The 22,419-nt window shown below is 49.5% G+C and overlaps 1 protein-coding gene across 5 annotated transcripts in view; it reads left to right on the top strand.

Annotated features, from left to right (window-relative positions):
• Scnn1a (sodium channel epithelial 1 subunit alpha) overlaps positions 1-22,419 on the top strand; it is a 38,779-nt gene that overhangs the window by 667 nt on the left and 15,693 nt on the right. For all 5 annotated transcript variants that reach the window (XM_045139691.1, XM_045139687.1, XM_045139689.1 and 2 more), the window contains exons 2-4: positions 27-450; positions 19,240-19,501; positions 21,774-21,964. In XM_045139691.1, the coding sequence (XP_044995626.1) occupies positions 35-450; positions 19,240-19,501; positions 21,774-21,964 (869 nt within the window). In that variant the 5' untranslated portion in view covers positions 27-34. The remainder of the gene's footprint in view (positions 1-26; positions 451-19,239; positions 19,502-21,773; positions 21,965-22,419) is intronic.

The raw sequence follows: 22,419 nt of genomic DNA, 5'->3' as shown, positions 1-22,419 counted from the left end.
ACCCTGGCCTGTCCACCTTCCCTCAGGGCTTGCCATGAAGGGGGACGAGCTCAAGGAGCGAGACCCCCATCTTCCCCAGCCCATCCCAGGGCTTGGGAAGGGGGGCAAGCATGAAGGGCCACGGCCCGGCCCTGAACCCGCGGCGCCCGCGCAGCCCGTGGAGGAGGACGAGGCCCTGATCGAGTTCCACCGCTCCTACCGCGAGCTGTTCCGGGTCTTCTGCAACACCACCACCATCCATGGCGCCATCCGCCTGGTGTGCTCCAAGCATAACCGCATGAAGACCGCCTTCTGGGCCGCGCTGTGGCTCTGTGCCTTCGGCATGATGTACTGGCAGTTCGCCCTGCTCTTTGAAGAGTACCTGAGCTACCCGGTCAGCCTCAACATCAACCTCAACTCCGACAAGCTGGTCTTCCCCGCCGTCACCGTCTGCACACTCAACCCTTACAGGTCAGTCCTTGCTGGTGCCACTTGCTTGCTGCCCCAGGGAGGCCTCCAGTGCCAAGGGAAGGTGTGATGTTCCTGCCCTCTGAGCAAAAGTAGACGGTGAGGGCTGGAGGGATGGCTTGGCAGTTAAAGCGTTAGTCTGCAAAGCCACAGGACCCAGGTTCGATTCCCCAGGACCCATGTAAGTCAGATGCACAAGGGGGCGCATGCGTCTGGAGTTCATTTGCAGTGGCTGGAGGCCTGGCGTGCCTGTTCTCTCTCTGTTTCTGTCCCTCCCAACCCTCAACCTCTTTCTCTCTGTCAAAGGAATAAATAAATTTTTTATTTTATTTTTTTTAAGTAGAGAGTGAGTGCCTTGGCGCCCCTGCCCAGTATTGAGCCGCCATGTCCTTCCCACCCAATCCTCTCTCTCTGGCAGGTTGGGAGGACGTGCTAATGAGGTGGGCAAGCCACACACTCAGGGCAGAACTGAGTTGAGCCCCATCTCCTTTCTGAAGCAAGGGGACAGCAAAGAACACGGTCTTCCCCATCCTCCGCCAAAGGGTCTAGTGGGAGTCTGGGGGGCGTGGCTCAACAGTAGAGATGGGCTCAGAATGCCTAAGACCCAGTGGTCCATCCTCGGCACTAAAGCAAGCAGACAGACAGAGAAAATGGTCGTGTCGGAGCTGCGAGGTCACACCCTGGGAGGCCAAGGCCTGGCAGGTGCCGCGGAGGTGGAGAGAGTGGGTCTTCGTGTAGAAGGGGAGTCGGTGTGGAGGAGGCAGCGTGGAGTGATTGTGGAGGTTTAGGGCTGCAAAGCAAGGCAGGAGAGGGGATAGGAAAAAAAAAAAAAAAGCTTGCTGTCACCTGTCCCCAAAGACCAAGGCTGCCGAGCACGGCCAGCCTCTGCTGATCAACTGCCCAGGTGCTTGACCTTGACGGGCTTGGGCGTGCCTGAAGTTTTGGGTTTCATCAGAGCTCTTCGCCAGCTTGGGTCTGGAAACCAGACTGACCGTGGAGAAAGGAGGGCAGGGCTGAGGGATTACACGTGTGTGTCTTTTATTTAAATTCATTCAGTCATGTCAGGTGAACCTGTGGTCAAGCCAAACACGGTGCTAGACACAAACGGAAAAGACTCATTGAGAGTTCGGCGATGTTTATTGAAGGTCCGACGCCTTTCTGAGTGATGGAGACTAAAGGCGAAATACGAGGGACGAGGTGGCCATCTGATGCACACTACGGTTAGAAAAATAAAGCCTGTGTGACTCGGCCTGCCTTCAAGGAGTGTGAGGTCTCTTATGAGTGTTTGTGTGAGCATACACACCAGGAATGTGGGCGACTGTGGAGGGCTGGGACTGGTCACACACCGGAGGTGGACGCCCCTCAGATCGCCTGTCCGAAGGTGTGTCTTGGATTAACAAGGGTTGGGAAGTCCTGTCCGGAAGACAAAAACCTTCCTCTGTATAGTATTCTGGGTAGGAGCCACTGACTAAAGCAGCTGCCTGCTGTCTGTGCCCCATGTGAAGCCCTTGACAGCCTTCTGATGTCATTTTCAAAGTCCTGTGACTTGCTGGGTGTGGTGACTCACACCTTTAATTCCAGCACTTGAGGCAGAGGTAGGAGGATCACCATGAGTTCAAGGCCACCCTGAGCCTACACAGTGAATGTGAATTCCAGGTCTGGGCTAGAGTGAGCCCCTACCTTGAAAAAAAAAAAAATCAAAATAAGTAAATAAATAAATGAGTGATATATTGTTGGGTGTAGTGACACATGCCTTTAATCATAGCACTTGGGAGGCAGAGGTAGGAGGATCGCCATGAGTTCAAGGCCAGCCAGAGACTACATAGTGAATTCCAGGTCAGCCTGGACTAGAGTGAGCCCCTACCTTGAACAACAAAAATAAAAACAAGCCCGGCGTGTTGGCGCATACCTTTAATCCCAGCACTCGGGAGGCAGAGGTAGGAGGATCGCCGTGAGTTTGAGGCCACCCTGAGACTACGTAGTGAATTCCAGGGCAGCCTGGGCTAGAGTGAGACCCTACCTCGAAAAAAAAAAAAAATCCTGTGACAGGGACTGTTTATTGTCCCCACTTTACATTTACACATAGGGAATCAAGGCTGAGCGAGACAAGGCACCGGGTCACAGAGATTGTAACTGAATCATGGTTCATCCTGCTCGCTGATCCCAAAACTCCGTCTCTTCTTAATAGTCACGATTCAGAACCTAGGCTAAGTGACAGTTCCAAGCAGCTGTTGTTTACTGTCCTGGCTCCTTACCTCAGTCCCACTTTCCCTGCGGATAGTGTCATCGCCTTGAGCCAGGTGGAGGCAGAGAGGGGACTGTAGCTGGGAAGGACGGGGTGGGCCAGGGGGAAAAGTAGTAAACTTTGTGGTCACAGAGACGTTAAGGAGACATGGAAAGGGCAAGGGTGAGACTGTTGACTATGCATTTTTAAAATTTTTTATTTTTGTTTATTTTTATTTATTTGAGAGCTACAGACACAGAGAGAAAGAGGCAGAGAGAGAGAGAGCCACTGCAGACGAACTCCAGATGCGTGCGCCCCCTTGAGCATCTGGCTAATGTGGGGAATTGAGTCTTGAACCGCGGTCCTCAGGCTTCACAGGCAAGAGCTTTAACTGCTAAATCATCTCTCTAGCCCAGGGCATGTGTATTTTCTAAGATTCTACTGCTGGGCTAGAAACACGCGCCCTAGGGCCCCAGACTGGGAAGTATGTGTACACATGGAAAGGGCCCCTCTTGCTGGAAGGAGAGCTGCAGAGTGAGGAAGGAAGGAACTCGGAGGGGTAAGAAGGAGGGGTTCCAAGCACAAGAGAAAGGAGATTTAACAACAGCCATGTGACTGGCCCAGTGTTGGGTGCTTTATAAACACCCTCGTTGATACTGACAAGTCGAGAGAGATGGCCTATATATATATATATAGAGAGAGAGAGAGAGAGAGAGAGAGAGAGAGAGAGAAAGAGAGAGAGGTGCGGGGGAGGACCTGCCAGGGCCTCCAGCCACTGCAAACAAGCTCCAGACGCGTGCACCACCTTGTGCATCTGGCTAACGTGGTTCCTGGGGAATCGAACCTGGGTCCTTTGGCTTGGCAGGCAAACGCTTTAGCTGCTAAGTCATCCCTCCAGCCCTCCCCCACCTTTTCCCCCCACCCTGAGGAAGGTCTCGCTGTAGTCCAGGCTGACCTGGAATTCACTCTGTAGTCTCAGGCTGGCCTTGAACTCATGGCGATCCTCCTCCCTCTGCCTCCCAAGTTGGGATTAGGGCGTGCACTACTAGCCTCGTGCCCTTGTTTGGTTTTTCGAGGGAGGGTCTCAGTCTAGCCCAGGCTGACTTGGAATTCACTCTGGAGTCCCGGGATGGCCTGCAGCTCCCAGCGGTTCTCCTCCCTCTGCCTCCCGAGGGCTGGGACTAACGGCATGCGTCCACTACTCTCAGCTTGGTTATTTCCATTTTTCAGATGAGGATGTTTGATGTGAAATAGTTTGAGCAAAAGCCATTTAGCTGATAATGAAAATAATAACAGCAATGATAGTTAACACCTATATATTTATGTCCCAGACATTTTCCCAAGTGAACCTAAATCTGAATTTAAAAGTATTAAATCATTTAGTCCTTACACCAGACTTGGGAGTTATGTGCCGTTATTACCCATGAAATGGATAAGGAAACTGAGGCAGGTAGCAGGTGGTGAAGCTGGGATTCAGAAATCACCCCAGGGGTCAGAGAGATGGCTTAGTGGTTAAGGCACTTGCCTGTTAAGCCTAAAGACCCAGGTTCGATTCCCCAGGACCCACGTAAGCCAGATGTACAAGGTGGCACATTTAACTGAAGTTTGTTTGCAGTGATTAGAGGCCCTAGCATGCTCATTCTCTCTCTTATCTGCCTACTTCTCTTTTAATATTAAAATATTAAAAAGAAAAAAAAGGGCTGGAGAGATGGCTTGGCAGTTAAGCGCTTGCCTGTGAAGCCTAAGGACCCCGGTTCGAGGCTCGGTTCCCCAGGTCCCACATTAGCCAGATGCACAAGGGGGCGCACGCGTCTGGAGTTCGTTTGCAGAGGCTGGAAGCCCTGGCGCGCCCATTCTCTCTCTCTCCCTCTATCTGTCTTTCTCTCTGTGTCGCTCTCAACTAAATAAAAAAAAAAAAAAAAAAGTTTTAAAAAGAAAAAAAAATCACCTCAGCCTAGAGCTGCTGCATCTCAGGTTAACAGCCAAGTTATAAACAAAGTGTGACTTCAAAACCCCCCCCCCCGTGACGCTTGAGGTGGGGATCGACAAGGTTTCCCATGGTGGGGCCGCTGCTTGGAGCCCACAGCAGGAAGAGTAGCAGAAGGAGACTCCTGGTCAGGAATGCTGGGGCATCGAGCCAGGGCTGGTGAGAGAAGCAAGGGCAGTGGGCACGATGGCGTAGCCTGGAGGCTGTGGGTACAAACTTGAATCACAGCCGTGTCAGAGGGGGCGGGGTGGGAATGGCGTTCGGGGTGGAAGATGTCCAGTTCCGTTGCTATTTAGGACCTGGAGCAGAGCAAGTCCCTGCACGGAGTCCAGCAGCTGAGGGAGAGATGCCTGCAGGGTTGCGCTGCTTTACAATTTCCAGGAACCTGCAGAACGCCTCTCAGGTCCACATCTTTGGAAAACACAGAGCCCATAAATACTTTCACCCGGGCAGTGATATCTGATGACGCAAGATTTAAGGAAGAATTTGAACCAGGCTTGGTGGCACATGCCTGTAATCCCACGTCTCCGGAGGGGAGAGGCAGGAGGATCAGGAGTTCAAGGTCAGCCTTGGTTATTTAGCAAGTTCAAGGCTCTTATGAGACCTTAAGGTCAACAAGTGACAGGGGGAGGGAGGAAACAATGACAGTGGCTTTATTCCCAGCCCTTAGAGGCTGAGGAAAGAAGATTGCCCGAGTTCCAGGTTACCTTGGGCTAGAGTGATACTCTGCCTCAAAAACAAACAAACAAAAAACAAACAACAACGAAAAAAACAACAGACGGCGTGGTGGCGCACACCTTTAATTGCGGCACTGGGGGACAGAGGTAGGAGGATTGGCATAAGTTCAAGGCCACCCTGAGACTGCATAGTGAATTCCAGGTCAGCCTGAGCTAGTGTGAGACCCTACCTCGAAAAGCCAGAAAGAAAGAAAGAAAGAAAGAAAGAAAGAAAGAAAGAAAGAAAGAAGGAAGGAAGGAAGGAAAGAAAGAAAGAAAGAAGGAAAGAAACAACATCAAAACACAAAACAAAACTAAGGAAGACTTGAAGTAATTGAATAACAAAGGTTATAGGCTTTTCTTTTCTGGTTCCTGCCAGGTGATTACCTGGCAAAGAGAGAAGCATTTTCTTTTTTAGTATTTATTTATTTATTTTCTTATTTATTTTGTTTTTCTTGAGGTATGGTTTCACTCTGGCTCAGGCTGACCTGGAATTCACTATGTAGTCTCAGGATGGCCTTGAACTCATGGCAATCCTACCTCTGCCTCCTGAGTGCTGGGATTAAAGGCGTGCGCCACCACACCTGGCTTTATTTATTTATTTGACAGTGAGAGAAAGAGGCAGAGAGAGAGAGAGAAAGAGAGAGAGAGAGAGAGAGAGAAAGAGAATGGGTGTACCAGGGACTCTAGCCACTGCAAATGAATACCAGATGCATGCACCCCCTTGTGCATGTGCCTTATGTGGGGCCTGGAGAATCAAACAGGGGTCCTTTGGCCTTGTAGGCAAATGCCTTAACCACTAAGCCATCTCTCCAGCCCTTAAAAAAAAATTTTTTTTTAAATTTATTTGAGAGAGACAGGAAGAGGCACATGGAGAGAAAGAGAGAATGGGCGCACCAGGGCCTCTAGCCACTGCAAATGAACTCGAGACGCATGTGCCCCCTTGTGCATCTTGCTTATGTGGGCCCTGTGGAATAAAACCGGGGTCCTTAAGCTTAGCAGGCAAACATCTTAACCACTTAGCCATTTTGCCAGCTGGAGAGAAGCATTTTCTCAGACAGCCATGGAATCCCTCTTGGTCAGTACACCCTGGGCAAGAAGACAGCCCAGACTGATGGCTGAGCCCCTAGGCTCGTTACAGCAGTAAGGTCCTTTTCTGTCAGGGATCTCATTACCACTCTGTGGTTTTCCAGGCACTGGGCTGTAATAGGAGAGCGCTTGCCTGGTGTGTGCCTCAGCTTCCATCTCCAGGACCACAGGGGGGAAATTTATAGTTTCAGGCTGGAGACATGGCTTAGCAGTTAAGGCATTTACCTGCAAAGCTAAAGGACCTTGGTTCTATTCTCCAGGACCCACATAAGCCAAATGCTCAAGGTGGCACATGCATCTGGAGTTTGTTTGCAGTGGCTGGAAGCCCTGGCACACCCATTCTCTCTCTCTGTGCCTCTTTCCCTCAAATAAATAAATAAAAATAAAATAAAATAAAAATTGCAGTTTCCCTCCTGGCAACTTCTTCTTCCAGTCTGGTTCTATATCTTTGGAGTAACCTTAAAAATGTCACCCTCTTCATGGCCTAACTGCTGTCTGTTCAGATGCTGTGTGACAGGAGTGGCTGTTCTGTCAAGTGCAAAACCCTTTCTAACAATTTGATCTTCCTGGTAAGCTTCTTAGATAAGAAGGGCAGATGACCCCAAGAACCTGAAAGATACTCAAGCTGTTGAGTGGAGGAGTCATGGTCGGTGTGGTAATTTGAATAGACGGCCCCCAATATATTCAGTGTTTTATTAGTTTATAGTTTGTATCTGCAGCCACCTACCTGGAGGCGGTGTCACTGGGCGGGTCTTAAGGTGTGGTGGTGGGTTTGAGATTTCAATCTAAAGATAAGCAAAGTGTGCCTAGCTGGAGTTCCTGAAGTGTGCTGTGCTGTGCTGTGTGGTTTTTGGCTTTTAGGCTTGTGCTTCTCTCTCTCCACTTGGACCTGTGAAGGCAGGCCAGCTTCTTCTGCCATTATGGAACATCCCCTGGGTCTGTAAGCTTCAATAAATATCTTTCTACATAATTGTGCCTGGTCTGGAAGTTCATCTCAGTGAACCTGAAGCTGTCTGCTACAGAAGTTGGTACCAGGAGAGGAGTGAGATGAACCTGACCATGTGGATGTTGATCTTTTGAAAACTTTACTTTGGAGAAATGGGCATGGACTTGATGCTTGCAACTGAAGATGCCTTCTGGAGTGCTAAACCAAGTTTTATGGACTATTCTGATGAAAGTTTGAGAATTCTAAGTGTAGACAGTATTGAACTTCAAGACTTGACTTATGAGCTTTCTAAGGGGAAGGAAAGACTACAGAGGACTTTGTTGGAACTGAGATACTAACATAAGGGCTGGCTCCGTTCTGCTGTTGAAGCCCAGAGAGTTTGATCAAGGTTAAATTTGTTATGGGCTGCTATGCTTGGCTAAAGATATTGGACTTAGAGATTTAAGATTCTAAAGTTGGAAAACTTCAAACAAGTTTAAATTACAGGCACTGAGACTGGTTTTAGGTTACTGAATCTGCTATTGTCAAACACATTAACAATCTTAAAAAAAGATGGCCCAACAGCTTTACATTAAAACAATGGAAAGGATGCCTAAGAAAGAACTATCATAAAAACACAAACTCAGCTGAGGGTGGTGGTACACACCTTTAATCCCAGCACTCAGGAGGCAGAGGTAGGTGGATCGCCATGAATTCAAGGCCACCCTGAGACTATGTAGTGAATTCCAGGTCAGCCTGAGAGCTAGAGTGAAACCCTATCTTGACCCCCCCCCCAAAAAAAGGCAAACTCTTTTGGAAAGAGTTGACTGGAAAAAGAACCTGCTTTTCAAGGCTATGATTTATTTCATCCCTGAATTAAAAATATGGCTGTGGGGCTGGAGAGATGACTTAGTGGTTAAGTGCTTGCTTGCCTGTGAAGTCTAAGGACCTCAGTTTGAGGCTCGATTCCCCGGACCCCATGTAAGCCAGATGCACAAGGGAGCACATGCATCTTTGTTTATTTTTATTTATTTATTTGAGAGTGACAGACAGAGAGAGAAACAGGCAGAGAGAGAGAGAGAGAGAGAGAATGGGCGCCAGGGCCTCCAGCCCCTGCAAACGAACTCCAGATGCAAAAGAGGAGTGAGAAAAGAAAGTTGAGGGAGCCCTGCTATGTGGGGAGCTAGAGGGAATAAAGGAGAAACCCTATGTGGTGGTTTGATTCAGGTGTCCCCCATAAACTTAGGTGTTCTGGATGCTAGGTTCCCAGTTGATGGAGATTTGGGAATTAACGCCTTCTGGAGGGAGTGTGTTGTTGGGGGCGGGCTTATGGGTGTTTCAGCCAGTGTGTCCCCTTATCAGTGTTTGGCACACTTTCCTGTTGCTATTGTCCACCTTATGTTGGCCAGGGGTTAATGTCCATCCTCTGCTCATGCCATCGTTTCCCTCGGCCATCATGGAGCTTCCCCTTGAGCCTGTATTAATTTTTTTTTTTTAAAGCGGGATTTCTGTTCTCATAGGAGCTCACAGGCAAGGGCTGCTAGTGAGCACCCATCCGTGAGAGCTTCGTGACGCAGGCTGAGGTGTTGTGTTCAGAGACACCAGGAGACGAAGCAACTAGAGAGCAAGGCAAGACTTGTCGGTCCCTGGGGGAAGCCGAGAGCGCAAGGTGCTCAGATGCACACTGGCAGTACACGGGGCTGTTTCCAGTGCCCAGCTCTCCCTAGTATTCTGATGCTGGCTGAGAATATTCCAGGGGTCCTGGTGGGTAAGATGGGGGCTCAGGATGTCCTGAGGCGTTAGAGCAAACATGAGATCTTTTTTTTTTTCTTCAAATTTTTATTAGCAATTTCCATGATTATAAAAAATAAAATCCAATGGTAATGCCCTCCCTCCCCCCACTTTCCCCTTTGAAACTCCACTCTCCATCATATCCCCTCCCCATCTCAATCAGTCTCTCTTTTATTTTGATGTCATGATCTTTTCCTCCTATTATGAGGGTCTTGTGTAGGTAGTGTCAGGCACTGTGAGGTCATGGATATCCAGGCCATTTCGTGTCTGGGGGAAGCACGTCGTAAGGAGTCCCACCCTTCCTTTGGCTATTACATTCTTTCCTCCACCTCTTCCGCATTAGACCCTGAGCCTGGGAAGGTGTGATCGAGATATTTCAGTACTGAGCACTCCTGTCACTTCTTTCCAGCACCAAAGCGTAAGATCTTTTGTGAAAGGAGCTCACCAAATATCAGAGGGAAGAAAGAGGAGACACAGATGGGAAGGGGGGGGGGGGGGGTCAGTCCTTAAACTTCTCAGCGTGCCCACAGCCTGTCAGCCTGTGCTTTATAAGGAAGAGGGGTCCGAGGGGAAATGGGCAGCCACAGGGAAAGGAGATGGTCTGGGCTGATCCGTGAGCTCTCCCGCAGCCTAGATAGGCCTTGAATTCGCTATGTGGCTGAGGGTGGCCATGCTGAGCCACGCCTGTAATCCAAGCACTTGGGACGCGAAGGCCGTAGGATCAGAAGTGAAAGGCCCTGCCCACCTCCTCGCTATGCTGTCCTTCCTCAGGTTGTCACCTGGAAACGGGCATGGCGATGATTTTATCCAACAGCAGTGAGCTGCACTGAAAATGAAATCACAGAATGGCGTCCATTCTTTCTTTTTCTTTTCTTTTCTTTCTTTTTTTTTTTTTTTGATGCAAGCCCAACAGACTGGCCTTTAAAATTATTTATTTATTTATTTGTTTGAGAGAGAGAGAGAGAGAGAGAAAGAATAGGTGTGCCAGGGCCTCCAGCCACTGCAAACGAACTCCAGATGCATGTACCCCCTTGTGCATCTGGCTCACGTGGGTCCTGGGGAATTGAGCCTTGAACCAGAGTCCTTAGGCTTCACAGGCAAGCACTTAACTGCTAAGCCATCTCTCTAGCCCCTCTTTATTTTAATTGAGAGAGAGAGAGAATTGGTGTACCAGGGCCTCCAGCCATTGTGATCAAACTCCAGATGCATACGCCACCTTGTGCGCATATGTGACCTTGTATGCTTGTGTTACATTGTGTGCCTGGTTTATGTGGGACATGGAGAGTTGAACATGGGTCCTTAGGCTTTGCAGGCAAACGCCTTAACAGCTAAGCCATCTCTCCAGGCCCCCCCTCCAAATGTACACTCTAGCCACACAGTCCCTGGCTGTTGGAAAGTACCCAAACACTAGCTAGAATGACTGTGACAATTTGAATGAATCCCCAGTAGATTTAGGAGTCTTATTTAAGCTTGTAACTTAATCCCCAGCCTCCTGGTTGGAGGAGGTGTCACTGTATTTCAGCCTACGAAAGCAGTTTAAATTCTACATTGAGTTCCTGTTGTTTGGCTATTGGTTTTTGCTCTTGCTTTTGGTGGTGGATTTTCTTATTTTATCCATTATGGAACTTCCCCTGGATCTGTAAGCTTCAATAAATTCCTTCCTCCCAATAAACTGCCTGGTTTGGAAGTTCATCTCAGTGACATGAAGCCAATGACGACAGAAACTGTCAGTGAATCTGACCATGTGGATTTTGGTCTTTTGGAAATTTTTGGTTTGGAGGAAAGGGCATGGACTTGGTACTAACGGGGATAGTTTGAAGAGATGTTCTCCTCCAGAGTCAGGCTTTTTTTTTTTTTTTTTTTGCAAGTATGAAGAATTTTCAGAGCTGGGTGTGGTGGCTCATGCCGAGTCAGGCATTTCTTAAAGCTTATAACTTAGATCTCCAGCTGCCTGGCTGAAGGAAGTTATCACTATGAGTGGATCCAAGGGACCAACCTTAAGGTGTGTTTGGGGACAGATATGGCATTCCAGCCAAGTATACAGAGTGCTCAAGCTCTGCCTGGGGTTCCTTCAGTGTGCTTGCCTTTGATACTGGTGGCAGTATTTGGTGCTCTGTGCAGATTTGGTAAAGGGCTCCAGCTGCTTCTACCACTATGGAACTTTCCCTAGGCCTGTAAGCTTCAAAGAAATCCCATTCTTCCCATAAACTGTGTCTAGTTGGAAAGTTCATCCCAACAACAGGAAGCTGACTACAACAGGAATTGGTACCAGGAGTGGGGTAAGCCAAGTTTTATGGACTATTCTGGTGTGAGTTTGGAAATGCTAAAGTACAGAGAAAATTATGTTTGGAGGCTTTGCTTATGAGCTTTCAGAGGGGAAGGAGAGACTGCAGAGAACTTGGTTAAAACTGTGCTACTGACATAAGGGGCTGGTTGCATTCTGCTGCCCATGCCCAGAGAGTTTGATTGAGGTTGATTTTATAATAGGCTGATGTGCTTGGCTAAAGATATAAAATGAGAGATTTAAAGTTGGAGAAATTCAAGCAAGTTTAAAATTTACAGGCAAAACGACTGGTTTTAGGTCATTGAAGCTACTATTGTCAAGTACATTAACAATCTGGAGGAAGATGACCCAACTACTTTACATTAAAACAATGGAAAGGATGCCTGAGGAAAGACTGAATAATAAAAATACAAACTCCTTAGAAAGGAAGGAACCTGCTCTTCAAAGTCTTCATTCCTAAACTAAGAATATGGCTATGTCCCTATTGGTTTCGGAAACATTAAAAAAAAGTACATGGCGTGGGTCATGCACGCAGGGTTCCAGGAGCCACTGCTGAGACCTGGCGTGAGGCAGGGTGTGATGGCCCTCATAAAAGAGGCCAGTATAGCCATTGAAAGCTAGATCGTGGTTTACATAGAGACCCAAAGATGTTTTGGATATTTCAGAACTGTACAATGGCTGCCAAGGGCATTAGTGGTTCGAGATGGAAGTTTTCCCTGGTTACTCACCCAGCTGGAGGGGTGGAATTAAAAAATCCAGAGACTCAGGCTGGGCATGGTGGTGCACTCCTTTAATCCCAGCACTTGGGAGGCAGAGGGAGGGTAGCCGTGAGTTCAAGGCCACCCTGAGACTGCATAGTGAATTCCAGGTCAGCCTGGGCTAGAGTGAGACCCTACCTCGAAAAAACAAACAAACAAACAAAAATCTAGAGACTCGTCACTTGTTATGGATATTGGGCTTAAACTGCAGATTTTTGCCTAATGGTTGTTAAGGTTGCAGTAGTTCCTTGTTATACCTTATAACAATAAAAATGTTTAGTCTGAGCCGGGCGTGGTGGCACATGCCTTATAATCCCAGCACTCGGAAGGCAGAGGTAGGAGTATCACCGTGAGTTCGCAGCCACCCTGAGACTGCATAGTGAATTTCAGGTCAGCCTGGGCTTGGAAAACAAAACAAAACAAAAGTTTAGTCTGTGCCATTATATGTTGAAAGTATATAATTTGTTTTGATTTTACAGGACTCACAGTTAAGAGACAGTCTTAAGTCTCAGATGGGACTTGGGAACAATTTTAAGTTGATAAAGACTATTGGGTACCTTTGAAGTTAAATTAACAACTTATAATATAAAATGGCCATAAATCTACTGGGGGGCCAGGGGCAGAATGCAGTAGTTTGAATGGATGTCCCCCTGTAGATTCAAGAGTTTTATTCAAGCTTCTAACTTAAGTTTTCAGCCTCCTGGCTGGAGGAGGTGTCGCTGTGGGCGGATCCTGGGGCCCCGCCCTAAGGTGTTACTGGGGATGGATCTGTATTCCAGCCTAAGGTCTAAGGTATGCAGACAGCACTCAAAACTCTGCCTGGGCCATTTTTCCTCTCTCTGGAACTGGCAGCAATGTCTTCAGATGGGCTAACTGGCCGACAAGTTACCAAGTGGTTTCCCGTTGCTCCCTCCAATCTCACCACAGGCCAGTATTACAGACGTTCCTGCTACAGCGTCCAGCCTTAAGCCTTCTGAGCCTGTGGAATCCAGTATTTTCTAGAAGAGAATACAGAAGAAATAATCAGCTTGAATTCACATGAGTGTGTTCTCAGGCTTTGTTTTATCAAAGAGGCTCTGGCAGAATATCTTTACCAAGTTTGCTCCGTGAGTCCCTTCAGAAATGGCTGCAGTTGTCTTCAAAATAACCTGCGAAAATACTTTCTAAAGGAAGCTTCTGGGAAGTTCAGTTGGCAGAAGTGCTTGTCTTGTAAACATAAGGAACTGAGTTTGATCCTCAAAACCCATGTGTTTAAAATAAGCTAAAAAAAAAACCAAAAAACAAAAAAAACTGAGTATGGTGGTTCACCCTTGAAATCCCAGCACTGAGGAGGAAGAAATGGAAGGAAGGGCTCACTGGCCAGCAAGTCTAACCTAACTGGTGAAGCCCGTGAGAAACCCTGTCTCAAAAAAGGTGGATGGCATTAATGAGGTTGACAACCAAGGTTTGCCTCTGGCTTCCATATGCACACACGCATACACACACACACAATACATTACAAGGGCTGGGGAGATGGCTCAGCAGTGAAAGGCACTTGCTTGCAAAGCCTGTGGACCTGGGTTTGATTCCCCAGTACTCATGTAAAGAACACCCAAAAAAAGAGGGCTGGGGAAATGGCTCAGTGGTAAGGTACTTGCCTGCAACTCCTAACAACCTGGTTCGATTCCCCAGTACCTGCATAAAGCCAGGTGCACAAAATGGTGTGCAGCTGGAGTTCATTTGCAACAGCTAGAGGCCCTGGCATGCCCACTCACTCTCTCATTCTGTCTCTCTTTTCCATATTCTCTTTTGCCAGGTGCACAAGGCGACATATGCATCTGAAGTTCATTTGCAGTGGCTAGAGGCCCTGGCATGCCCATTCTCTTTCTCTTTCTGCCTCTTTTTACTTCTCTCTCTCTCAAATAAATAAATAAAAATATTTTTAAATATACAGTACAAAGGAAACCGACTGCTTTGAAATAAAATTTAAAGAACTGAGTTTAATACATGTATTAGTTTACTCTCAAACAATAAAATCCAGCACATGTATATCATATGATATATGTTCTGTATTTTCAAAGTAACAATGAGTATAAGTGATATGCACATGGAATACAGCATGAATATATGTATGATTTCTATGATGAGATATTATTAGTAGTAAGCTCATCACCTACATTCATGCTTTTAAAAAATGACATATTTCAATTTGAAGTTAATGAAACAGGCTTTGTCCTCATCTAAGTTCATGCACTACATTCTTTTGAACTTTCAATATTGTATCTAAGTTTTATTTTATTTTATTTTATTTTTTAAATTTTTATTAGCATTTTCCATGTTTATAAAAAAAATCCCATGGTAATTTCCTCCCTTCCCCCACTTTCCCCTTTGAAATTCCATTCTCCATCATATTACCTGCCCATCTCAATCATTGTACTTACATATATACAATATCAACCTATTAAGTACCCTCCTAAGTTTTATTTTAAATGATGTTAATTACATGTTAATGATAGCATTCACAGGGAAGGATCTATTTCTGCACAAAATGGAAGATTCTAGAAAGTACCCATTAGGCTACTGAGAAATTAATGGAATGGTAAGAATGCAACCTAGAGCAAGACTGGGTGGGTCTGAGCAGACAGACAGACAGACAGACAGATGAACTGAGGCCTGACAGACGATGGATGGATGGATGGCAGTTGGAGTGGGATCTGTCAAACAGTGGGGACCATGCTGAGCTAAATAAAGCCCTAAGGACATTTGAGAATTCTTTGCCTCTTGGTCCCTTGATGCACATACCTAGTCATCAGCTGGCCAGTTGGTGAGGCCTTTGCTGTCACAGAGTTGTATTCTTTTTTTAAAAAAAAAATGTATTTATTTGAGAGCGACAGACAGAGAGAGAAAGAAGCAGAGAGAGAAAGAGAATGGGCACACCAGGGCCTCCAGCCACTGCAAATGAACTCCAGATGCATGCGCCACCTTGTGCATCTGGCGTACAGGAGTACTGGGGAACCGAGCCTTGAACCAGGGTCCTTAGGCTTCACAGGCAAGTGCTTAACTGCTAAGCCATCTCTCCAGCCCAAGTTGTATACTTTTTTAAAAAAAGTATTTTACTTATTTATTTGCTCGAAAGACAGAGAGGCAGATAGAGAGAGAAAGAGAGAGAGAGAGATCAAGAGGGAGAGAATGGGTGCACCAGGGCCTCTAGCTGCTGCAAATGAGCTCCAGATGTGTGCGCCACCTTCAGCATCTGGCTTACGTGGGTCCTGGCGAATCGAACCTGGGTTCTTTGGCTTTGCAGGCAAGTGCCTTAACTGCTGACCCATCTCTCCAGCCCAACCCCTCCCCCCTTTTTTTCCAGGGTAGGGCCTTGTTCTAGCCCAGGTTGACCTGGAACTCACTCTGTAGTCTCAGGGTAGCCTCAAACTCACTCCTTGTACTTCTGCCTCCCAAGTGCTGGGATTAAAGGCGTACACCATCACGCCCAGCAAATTGTGTCCTTTTTATGGGGTTCAAGTCAGTGCTGCTCCTTTTCTTGGTCTGTTCAGTACATTTTCAGGCCTGGTTCTTCTGATATATTTATTTTTTTTTTCTTTTTCAAGGTAGGGTCTTGCTGTAGCCCAGGCTGATCTGTAGTTCAACTGTAGTCTTAGGCTGGCCTCAAACTCACCGCAATCCTCCTACCTCTGCCTCCCAAGTGCTGGGGTTAAAGGCGTGCGCCAGTACACCTGGCTTCTACTAATTTTAATCTGCCCATGTGCTGGTACATTCCCAGTGTACGTTGGTAAGTTATAGGCGGTGCCTGTTTACTTACAGGAATAAGTTACTCATTAGTTGTGCCTCACAGCTGGTGCTGGATGAGTGGCCATGTCTCCTGTGGCCGTGCACAGAGGAGATGCAGGTTATTCCATTTCTGCATTCAAAATGCATTAAAAATGGAGGCATTCAGGGCAAGGCCAGTTCTACACAATATGCAGAGCACAGTCTAATCTCCACAACCAACTAAAATCTTCCACTTTCTCGCTGAAATGAATTAGTGCTTTAGTCAAAGATCAGTCAAAAGATCTTATCTATTAATACTAAGAACCATATCGTTTTTATTTACTTATTTATTTAACAGCGACAGAGAGAAAGAAGCAGAGAGAGAAAGAATGGGCATGCCAGGGCCACCAGCCACTGCAAATGAACTCCAGATGCGTGTGTCCCCTTCTGCATCTGGCTAACGTGGGTCCTGGGGAATCGAGCCTCAAACCGGGGTCCTCAGGCTTCACAGGCAAGCGCTTAACTGCTAAGCCATCTCTCCAGCCCAAGAACCACATTGCTTTGATGGCTGAGGCTTTATAGTAAATATGAAAGCCAGGTGGTATAAATCCTCTGGCTTTGTTCTTTTCCAAAATTGTTTTGGCCACTAGGGTTGTGTGCAAGGTGTGTGTCCTGTACATTAAAAAAAAAAAAAAAAATCCAATTTGGGCCCCGCATGGTGGTGCATGCCTTTAATCCCATCACTCAGGAGGCAGAATGAGAAGGATCACCATGAGTTCGAGGCCAACCTGAGACTACATTGTGAATTCCAGGTCAGCCTGGACTAGAGTGAAACCCTCCCTTGAAAAAACAAAATAATAATTAATAATCTGATTTCTAGGTGTTGGATGTTACTTAACATGGTGATATTTTTATGATTTCATTTTTCATTTGCTAGTATGTGGAAATACAATTAATTTTTGTATACTGGCTTCGTATCCTCCAGCCTGGTTTATTACCTCTAATTTCAAATTTTTATTTATTTATTTGAGAGTGACAGAGAGAGAGAAAGAGGCAGATAGAGAGAGAGAATGGGTGCACCAGGGCCCCCAGCCACTGCAAACAAACTCCAGATGCGTGCACCCCCTTGTGCATCTGGCTAATGTGGGTCCTGGGGAATCGAGCCTCAAACCAGGGTTCTTAGGCTTCACAGGCAAGGGCTTAGCCGCTAAACCATCTCTCCAGCCCGGTTTATTACCTCGAGATGTTTGTTTTGCTTCTTGGATTACAATCCTAAAGCTAGCTATGTGGACTTTTGTCATGCAGGTGGTAATGGGGCCATACAGACAAGGAATGTGAAGATTTATACCAGAAATGTTTATAGTGTTGTCTCCACCCAAAACACATTAAAATTGAGTATGGGGGAGGGTAAGAGGAACGAGTGGGCACCACATCTGGTATTTTTGGTTTTGTTGTTTTGTCTTTTTTTGATGTAGGGTCTCACTTTAGCCCCGGCTGGCCTCGAACTCACAACAATCCCTCCTACCTGGGCCTCCTGAGTGCTGGGTTGAAAGGCTGGGCCACCACGCTCAGCTTACATCTGTTTTTTTTTTTTTTAATTTAATTTTTATTAACATTTTCCATGATTATAAAAAAAATCCCATGGTAATACCCTTCCTCCCCCCACCCCACTTTCCCCTTTGACATTCCATTCTCCATCATATTACCTCCCCATCTCAATCATTGTAACATCTGGTATTTTTAAACAGTACAGTAGAAGCCAGGCACGGTGGCGCTTCAGGCCAGCACTCAGGAGGCAGAGGTAGGAGACTCGCCATGAGTTCAAGGCCACCTTTATATTATGGTGAATTCCAGGTCAGTCTGAGCTAGAGTGAGACCCTACCTTGAAAACAAAACTTAGCTAAGTGTGGTGGCACAACGCTTTGGGGAAGCAGAGGTAGGAGGATCGCTGTGAGTTCGAGGCCATCCTGAGACTACATAGTGAATTCCAGGTCAGCCTGGGCCAGAGGGAGACCCTACCTCAAAAAACAAAACAAAACAACAACAACAATAATAATAAAATAAAATAAAAAGGACAGTTGAAAAGTCTTGATTGCGGGGACAAGACAGGACGATGGGGACGGGGCAGGGGGATGGGGACGGGGCAGGACGACAGGGTCGGGGCAGGACGACGGGGACGGGGACGGGGCAGGGGGACGGGGTCGGGGACGGGGCAGGGGGACGGGGTCGGGGACGGGGCAGGACGACGGGGAGGGGGCAGGGGGTGGGGACGGGGCAGGACGATGGGGACGGGGCAGGGGGACGGGGACGGGGCAGGACGATGGGGACGGGGCAGGGGGACGGGGGACGGGGACGGGGCAGGACGATGGGGACGGGGCAGGGGGACGGGGTCGGGGCAGGACGACGGGGAGGGGGCAGGGGACGGGGACGGGGCAGGACGATGGGGACGGGGCAGGGGGACGGGGGACGGGGACGGGGCAGGACGATGGGGACGGGGCAGGGGGACGGGGTCGGGGCAGGACGACGGGGAGGGGGCAGGGGGTGGGGACAGGGCAGGACGATGGGGACGGGGACGGGGCAGGGGGATGGGGTCGGGGCAGGGGGAAGGGGACGGGGCAGGACGACGGGGCAGGGGCAAGGGCAGGGGGGCGGGGACGGGGCAGGACGACGGGGACGGGGCAGGACGACGGGGACGGGGACAGGGCAGGGGGATGGGGTCGGGGCTGGGAGACGGGGACGAGGCTGGGAGAAGGGGACGGGGCAGGACGACGGGGCAGGGGGACGGGGACGGGGCAGGGACACGGGGACGGGGCAGGGGGACGGAGACGGGGCCAGGGGGACGGGGCAGGGAGACGGGGACGGGGCAGGGGGACGGGGACGGGGCAGGGGGACGGGGACGGGGCAGGGGGACGGGGACGGGGCAGGGGGACGGGGACGGGCCAGGGGGACGGGGCAGGGGGACGGGGACGGGCCAGGGGGACGGGGCAAGGGGACGGGGACGGGGCAGGGGGACGGGAACGGGGCAGGGACACGGGGACGGGGCAGGGGGACGGAGACGGGGCCAGGGGGACGGGGCAGGGGGACGGGGACGGGGCAAGGGGACGGGGACGGGGCAGGGGGACGGGGACGGGGACGGGGCAGGGGCAGGGGGACGGGGACGGGGCAGCACGATGGGGCCGGGCTGGGGGAAGGCTGTCCTGGCCCGGGTGGAGAACGAGCGGTCGGTGGTCAGCAAGCCCACAGCAGAGTGAGCCGGGCCCCCTGCCCCGTGCAGGTACCGGGAGATCAAAGAGGACCTGGAGGAGCTGGACCGCATCACCGAGCAGACGCTCTTCGACCTGTACAAGTACAACGCCTCCGGCGCCGGCCCGGGCCGCGGACGCCGCCCCCGCGACCTCGGGGACCCCTGGCCGCACCCGCTGCAGCGCCTGCCCCCGCCCCCGTCCCCGGCGCGCAGGGCCCGCAGCTCGGCGTCCAGCGTGCGCGACAACAACCCGCAAATGGACAGGAAAGACTGGAAGATCGGCTTCCAGCTGGTAAGCCCCGCCCCCGACCGCCAGGCCACGCCCCATCGTCCCAGGCCACGCCCACACCGTCCTGACCACGCCCACTCCCGGAACCCGGTCCACCCCCTTCCCCCAGGCAGGTCTCTAGGGCTGGGCCTGGTGACACATGCCTTTCATCCATGCTCACCCTAGGGAGACCCAGGTAGCAGGATCACCGTGGTTCAAGGCCACTGAGTGCTGACAGTTTGTATTTGAGTATTATTATTTCATTCGCAAGGAGATGCATGAGCCACTTTGTGCATCTGGCTTCACGTGGGTACTGGGGAATTGAACCAGGGCTGTCAAGCTTTGTAAGCAAGTGCCTTTAACCTTGAACCACCTCTCCCCTCCTATTTAGTCCCTTCCTTCTCTCCCCCACCTCCACTATGTAGACTCTCTCAGGGTGTTTTTTGCTTTTTGTTTTTGTTTTTCGAAGGTAGCGTTTCACTCTAATCCAGGCTGACCTGGAATTCGCTCTGAATTCTCAGGGTGGCCTCGAACTCACGGTGACTCTCCTACCTCTGCCTCCTGAGTGCTGGGATTAAAGGCGTGCACTAAAGGCATGAGCCACCACGCCCGGCTCTCAGGCGTTTCGCTGTAGTCCAGGGTGACCTAGAATTCACCTTGAATTCTCAGGGTGGTCTTGCACCATGGTGATCCTCCTATCTCTGTCTCCCAAGTGCTGGGATTAAAGGCCTGCCTCACCATGCCCAGCCTACTTAGATGCACAAAGTGGCACATGCATCTGGAGTTCCTTTGCAGTGGCAGGAGCCCCTGGTATGCCCATTCTCTTTTTTTCTCTCCTTGCAAGAAGAATCACTATGAGTTCAATGCTAGCCTGAGACTATGTCTGAGTCCTAGGTCAGCTTCTGCTAGAGAGAGTGAGGCCCTGCCTAAAAAATGCCAAAAAAAGGGGGGGGGGCTGGAGAGATGGCATGGCAGTTAAAGCATTTGCCTGTGAAGCTGAAGGACCCAGGTTCCAATTCCCCAGAATCCACATAAGCCAGATGCACACGGTAACACTTTCATCTGGAGTTCGTTTTCTGTGGCTAGGGGTTCTGGCATACCCATTCTCTTCCTCTCTCTATAAAAAAAAAAATTTAGGTGGTGAACATCTTAATCCCAGCACTTGGGAGGCAAAGATAGGAGGATCCACATGAGTTCAAGGCCACCCTCAGATTACATAGTCAATTCCAGGTTAGCCTGAGCTAGAGCAAAACCCTACCTTGAAAAAATAAATTAAATTAAAAAAAAAAAGGAAAGAAAGAAAATTCCCCCAACCAACCTTTCTGCAAGTAATTATTATTATTGTTATTGTTATTATTATTAATTTTGGTTGTTTGAGGTAGGGTCTCACTCTGACCCGGGCTGACCTGGAATTCACTCTGTAGTCTCAGGGTGGCCTCAGACTTAGAGCCAATCTCCCACCTCTGAGTGCTGAGATTAAAGGTGTGCGCCACCAGGTCCAGCCTAGTAATTATGATTTCCAAATATTTGTTAATATCTTTGTTTATTATATTATATTATTATAAAATATTTGTTTATTATTTATTTATTTATTGGAGAGCAACAGAGAGAAAGAGGCAGAGAGGAGAGAGAATGGGCGCGCCAGGTCCTCCAGCCCCTGCAAAGGAACTCCAGACGCGTGCGCCCCCTTGTGCATCTGGCTAACGTGGGTCCTGGGGAATCGAGCCTTGAACCGGGGTCCTTAGGCTTCACAGGCAAGCGTGCCTGGGCACTGCTAAGCCATCTCTCCAGCCCTGTTTTCCAAGTATTTGTAATCACTCCAAATAAATATGTATTCATAAGTTAAGTCATTGGTAAGTCACTGGTGATGGAACCAGCTTCTTGTTAGGCAAGGGTTCTAACACTGAGCTATATCCCCAACGCCTGAAAATCTAAACTTAAGGGGAAAGGGGAGAGGGGGCCATACCACCAGCAGAGTGGAGTTCTGGGCCCGGCTCTGTTTTGGGGACAACCCTCTGGATCCCTGAGTTCTCACCAGAAGGGGAGTGGGTGCATGATTCTTGCTTCTTTCCCTCCAAGAGTGTGTAAATAAACTGCAAGGGTGCACTGCCTGCCACTCCTCAGTGCCCCCCCTACTTTTCTGGCCCACTCACCTGGGGGCTGTGTCACCCACTCTCATTCTAGGGGCGCCCCCACTTCCTGGGCCTGCCGGTCAGTCCTCGCAATTCCACGCCCCTCCTTTTCTGACCGTGCGCCCTGGCCGCTGTGCCCGCTAACGTCTGTTCTGTGCGCGCAGTGCGACCAGAACAAATCGGACTGCTTCTACCAGACGTACTCGTCCGGGGTGGACGCCGTGCGGGAGTGGTACCGCTTCCACTACATCAACATCCTGTCCAGGCTGCCCGACGCCGTGCCGGCCCTGCAGGAGGAAGCGCCCGGCAAGTTCATCTTCACCTGCCGCTTCAACCAGGCACCCTGCACCCACGCGTGAGTAGCTCCCGTGCCCGGGTCCTGCTGTAGGGCGTATCCGTGCCCAGGTCCTGCAGAGGGCCCAGCTCTCTTGCTTAGAGTGTAGGTGGCGCCGTCAGGTTCGCACTGCTGGCAGAAAACACCTGATCAAGAGCAGCTTCTGGGGGGAAGGAAAAAAAAAAAAAGGCTTATTTTGGCTTACAGACCCCAAAGGGAAGCTCCATGGTGGCAGGGGAAAACGATGGCATGAGCAGAGAGTGGACCTCACCTCCTGGCCAACATCACCTGGACAATAGCAGCAGGAGAGCTGTTCCAAACACTGACAAGGGGAAGCTGGCTATAACACCCATAAGCCCGCCCCCCACGATACACTGCCTCCAGGAGGCGTTAGTTCTCAAATCTCTATCACCAGGGGACCTTGGGGCAGTTAAGTTTATGGGGGACACAGGAATCAACCCACCACAGTGGGCAAG

The sequence above is a fragment of the Jaculus jaculus genome, chromosome 23 (genome assembly GCF_020740685.1).
Source record: "Jaculus jaculus isolate mJacJac1 chromosome 23, mJacJac1.mat.Y.cur, whole genome shotgun sequence".
Taxonomy (NCBI): domain Eukaryota; kingdom Metazoa; phylum Chordata; class Mammalia; order Rodentia; family Dipodidae; genus Jaculus; species Jaculus jaculus.
Note: the sequence above shows the minus strand (reverse complement) of the source record. Positions and strands in the feature narration are given on the sequence as shown.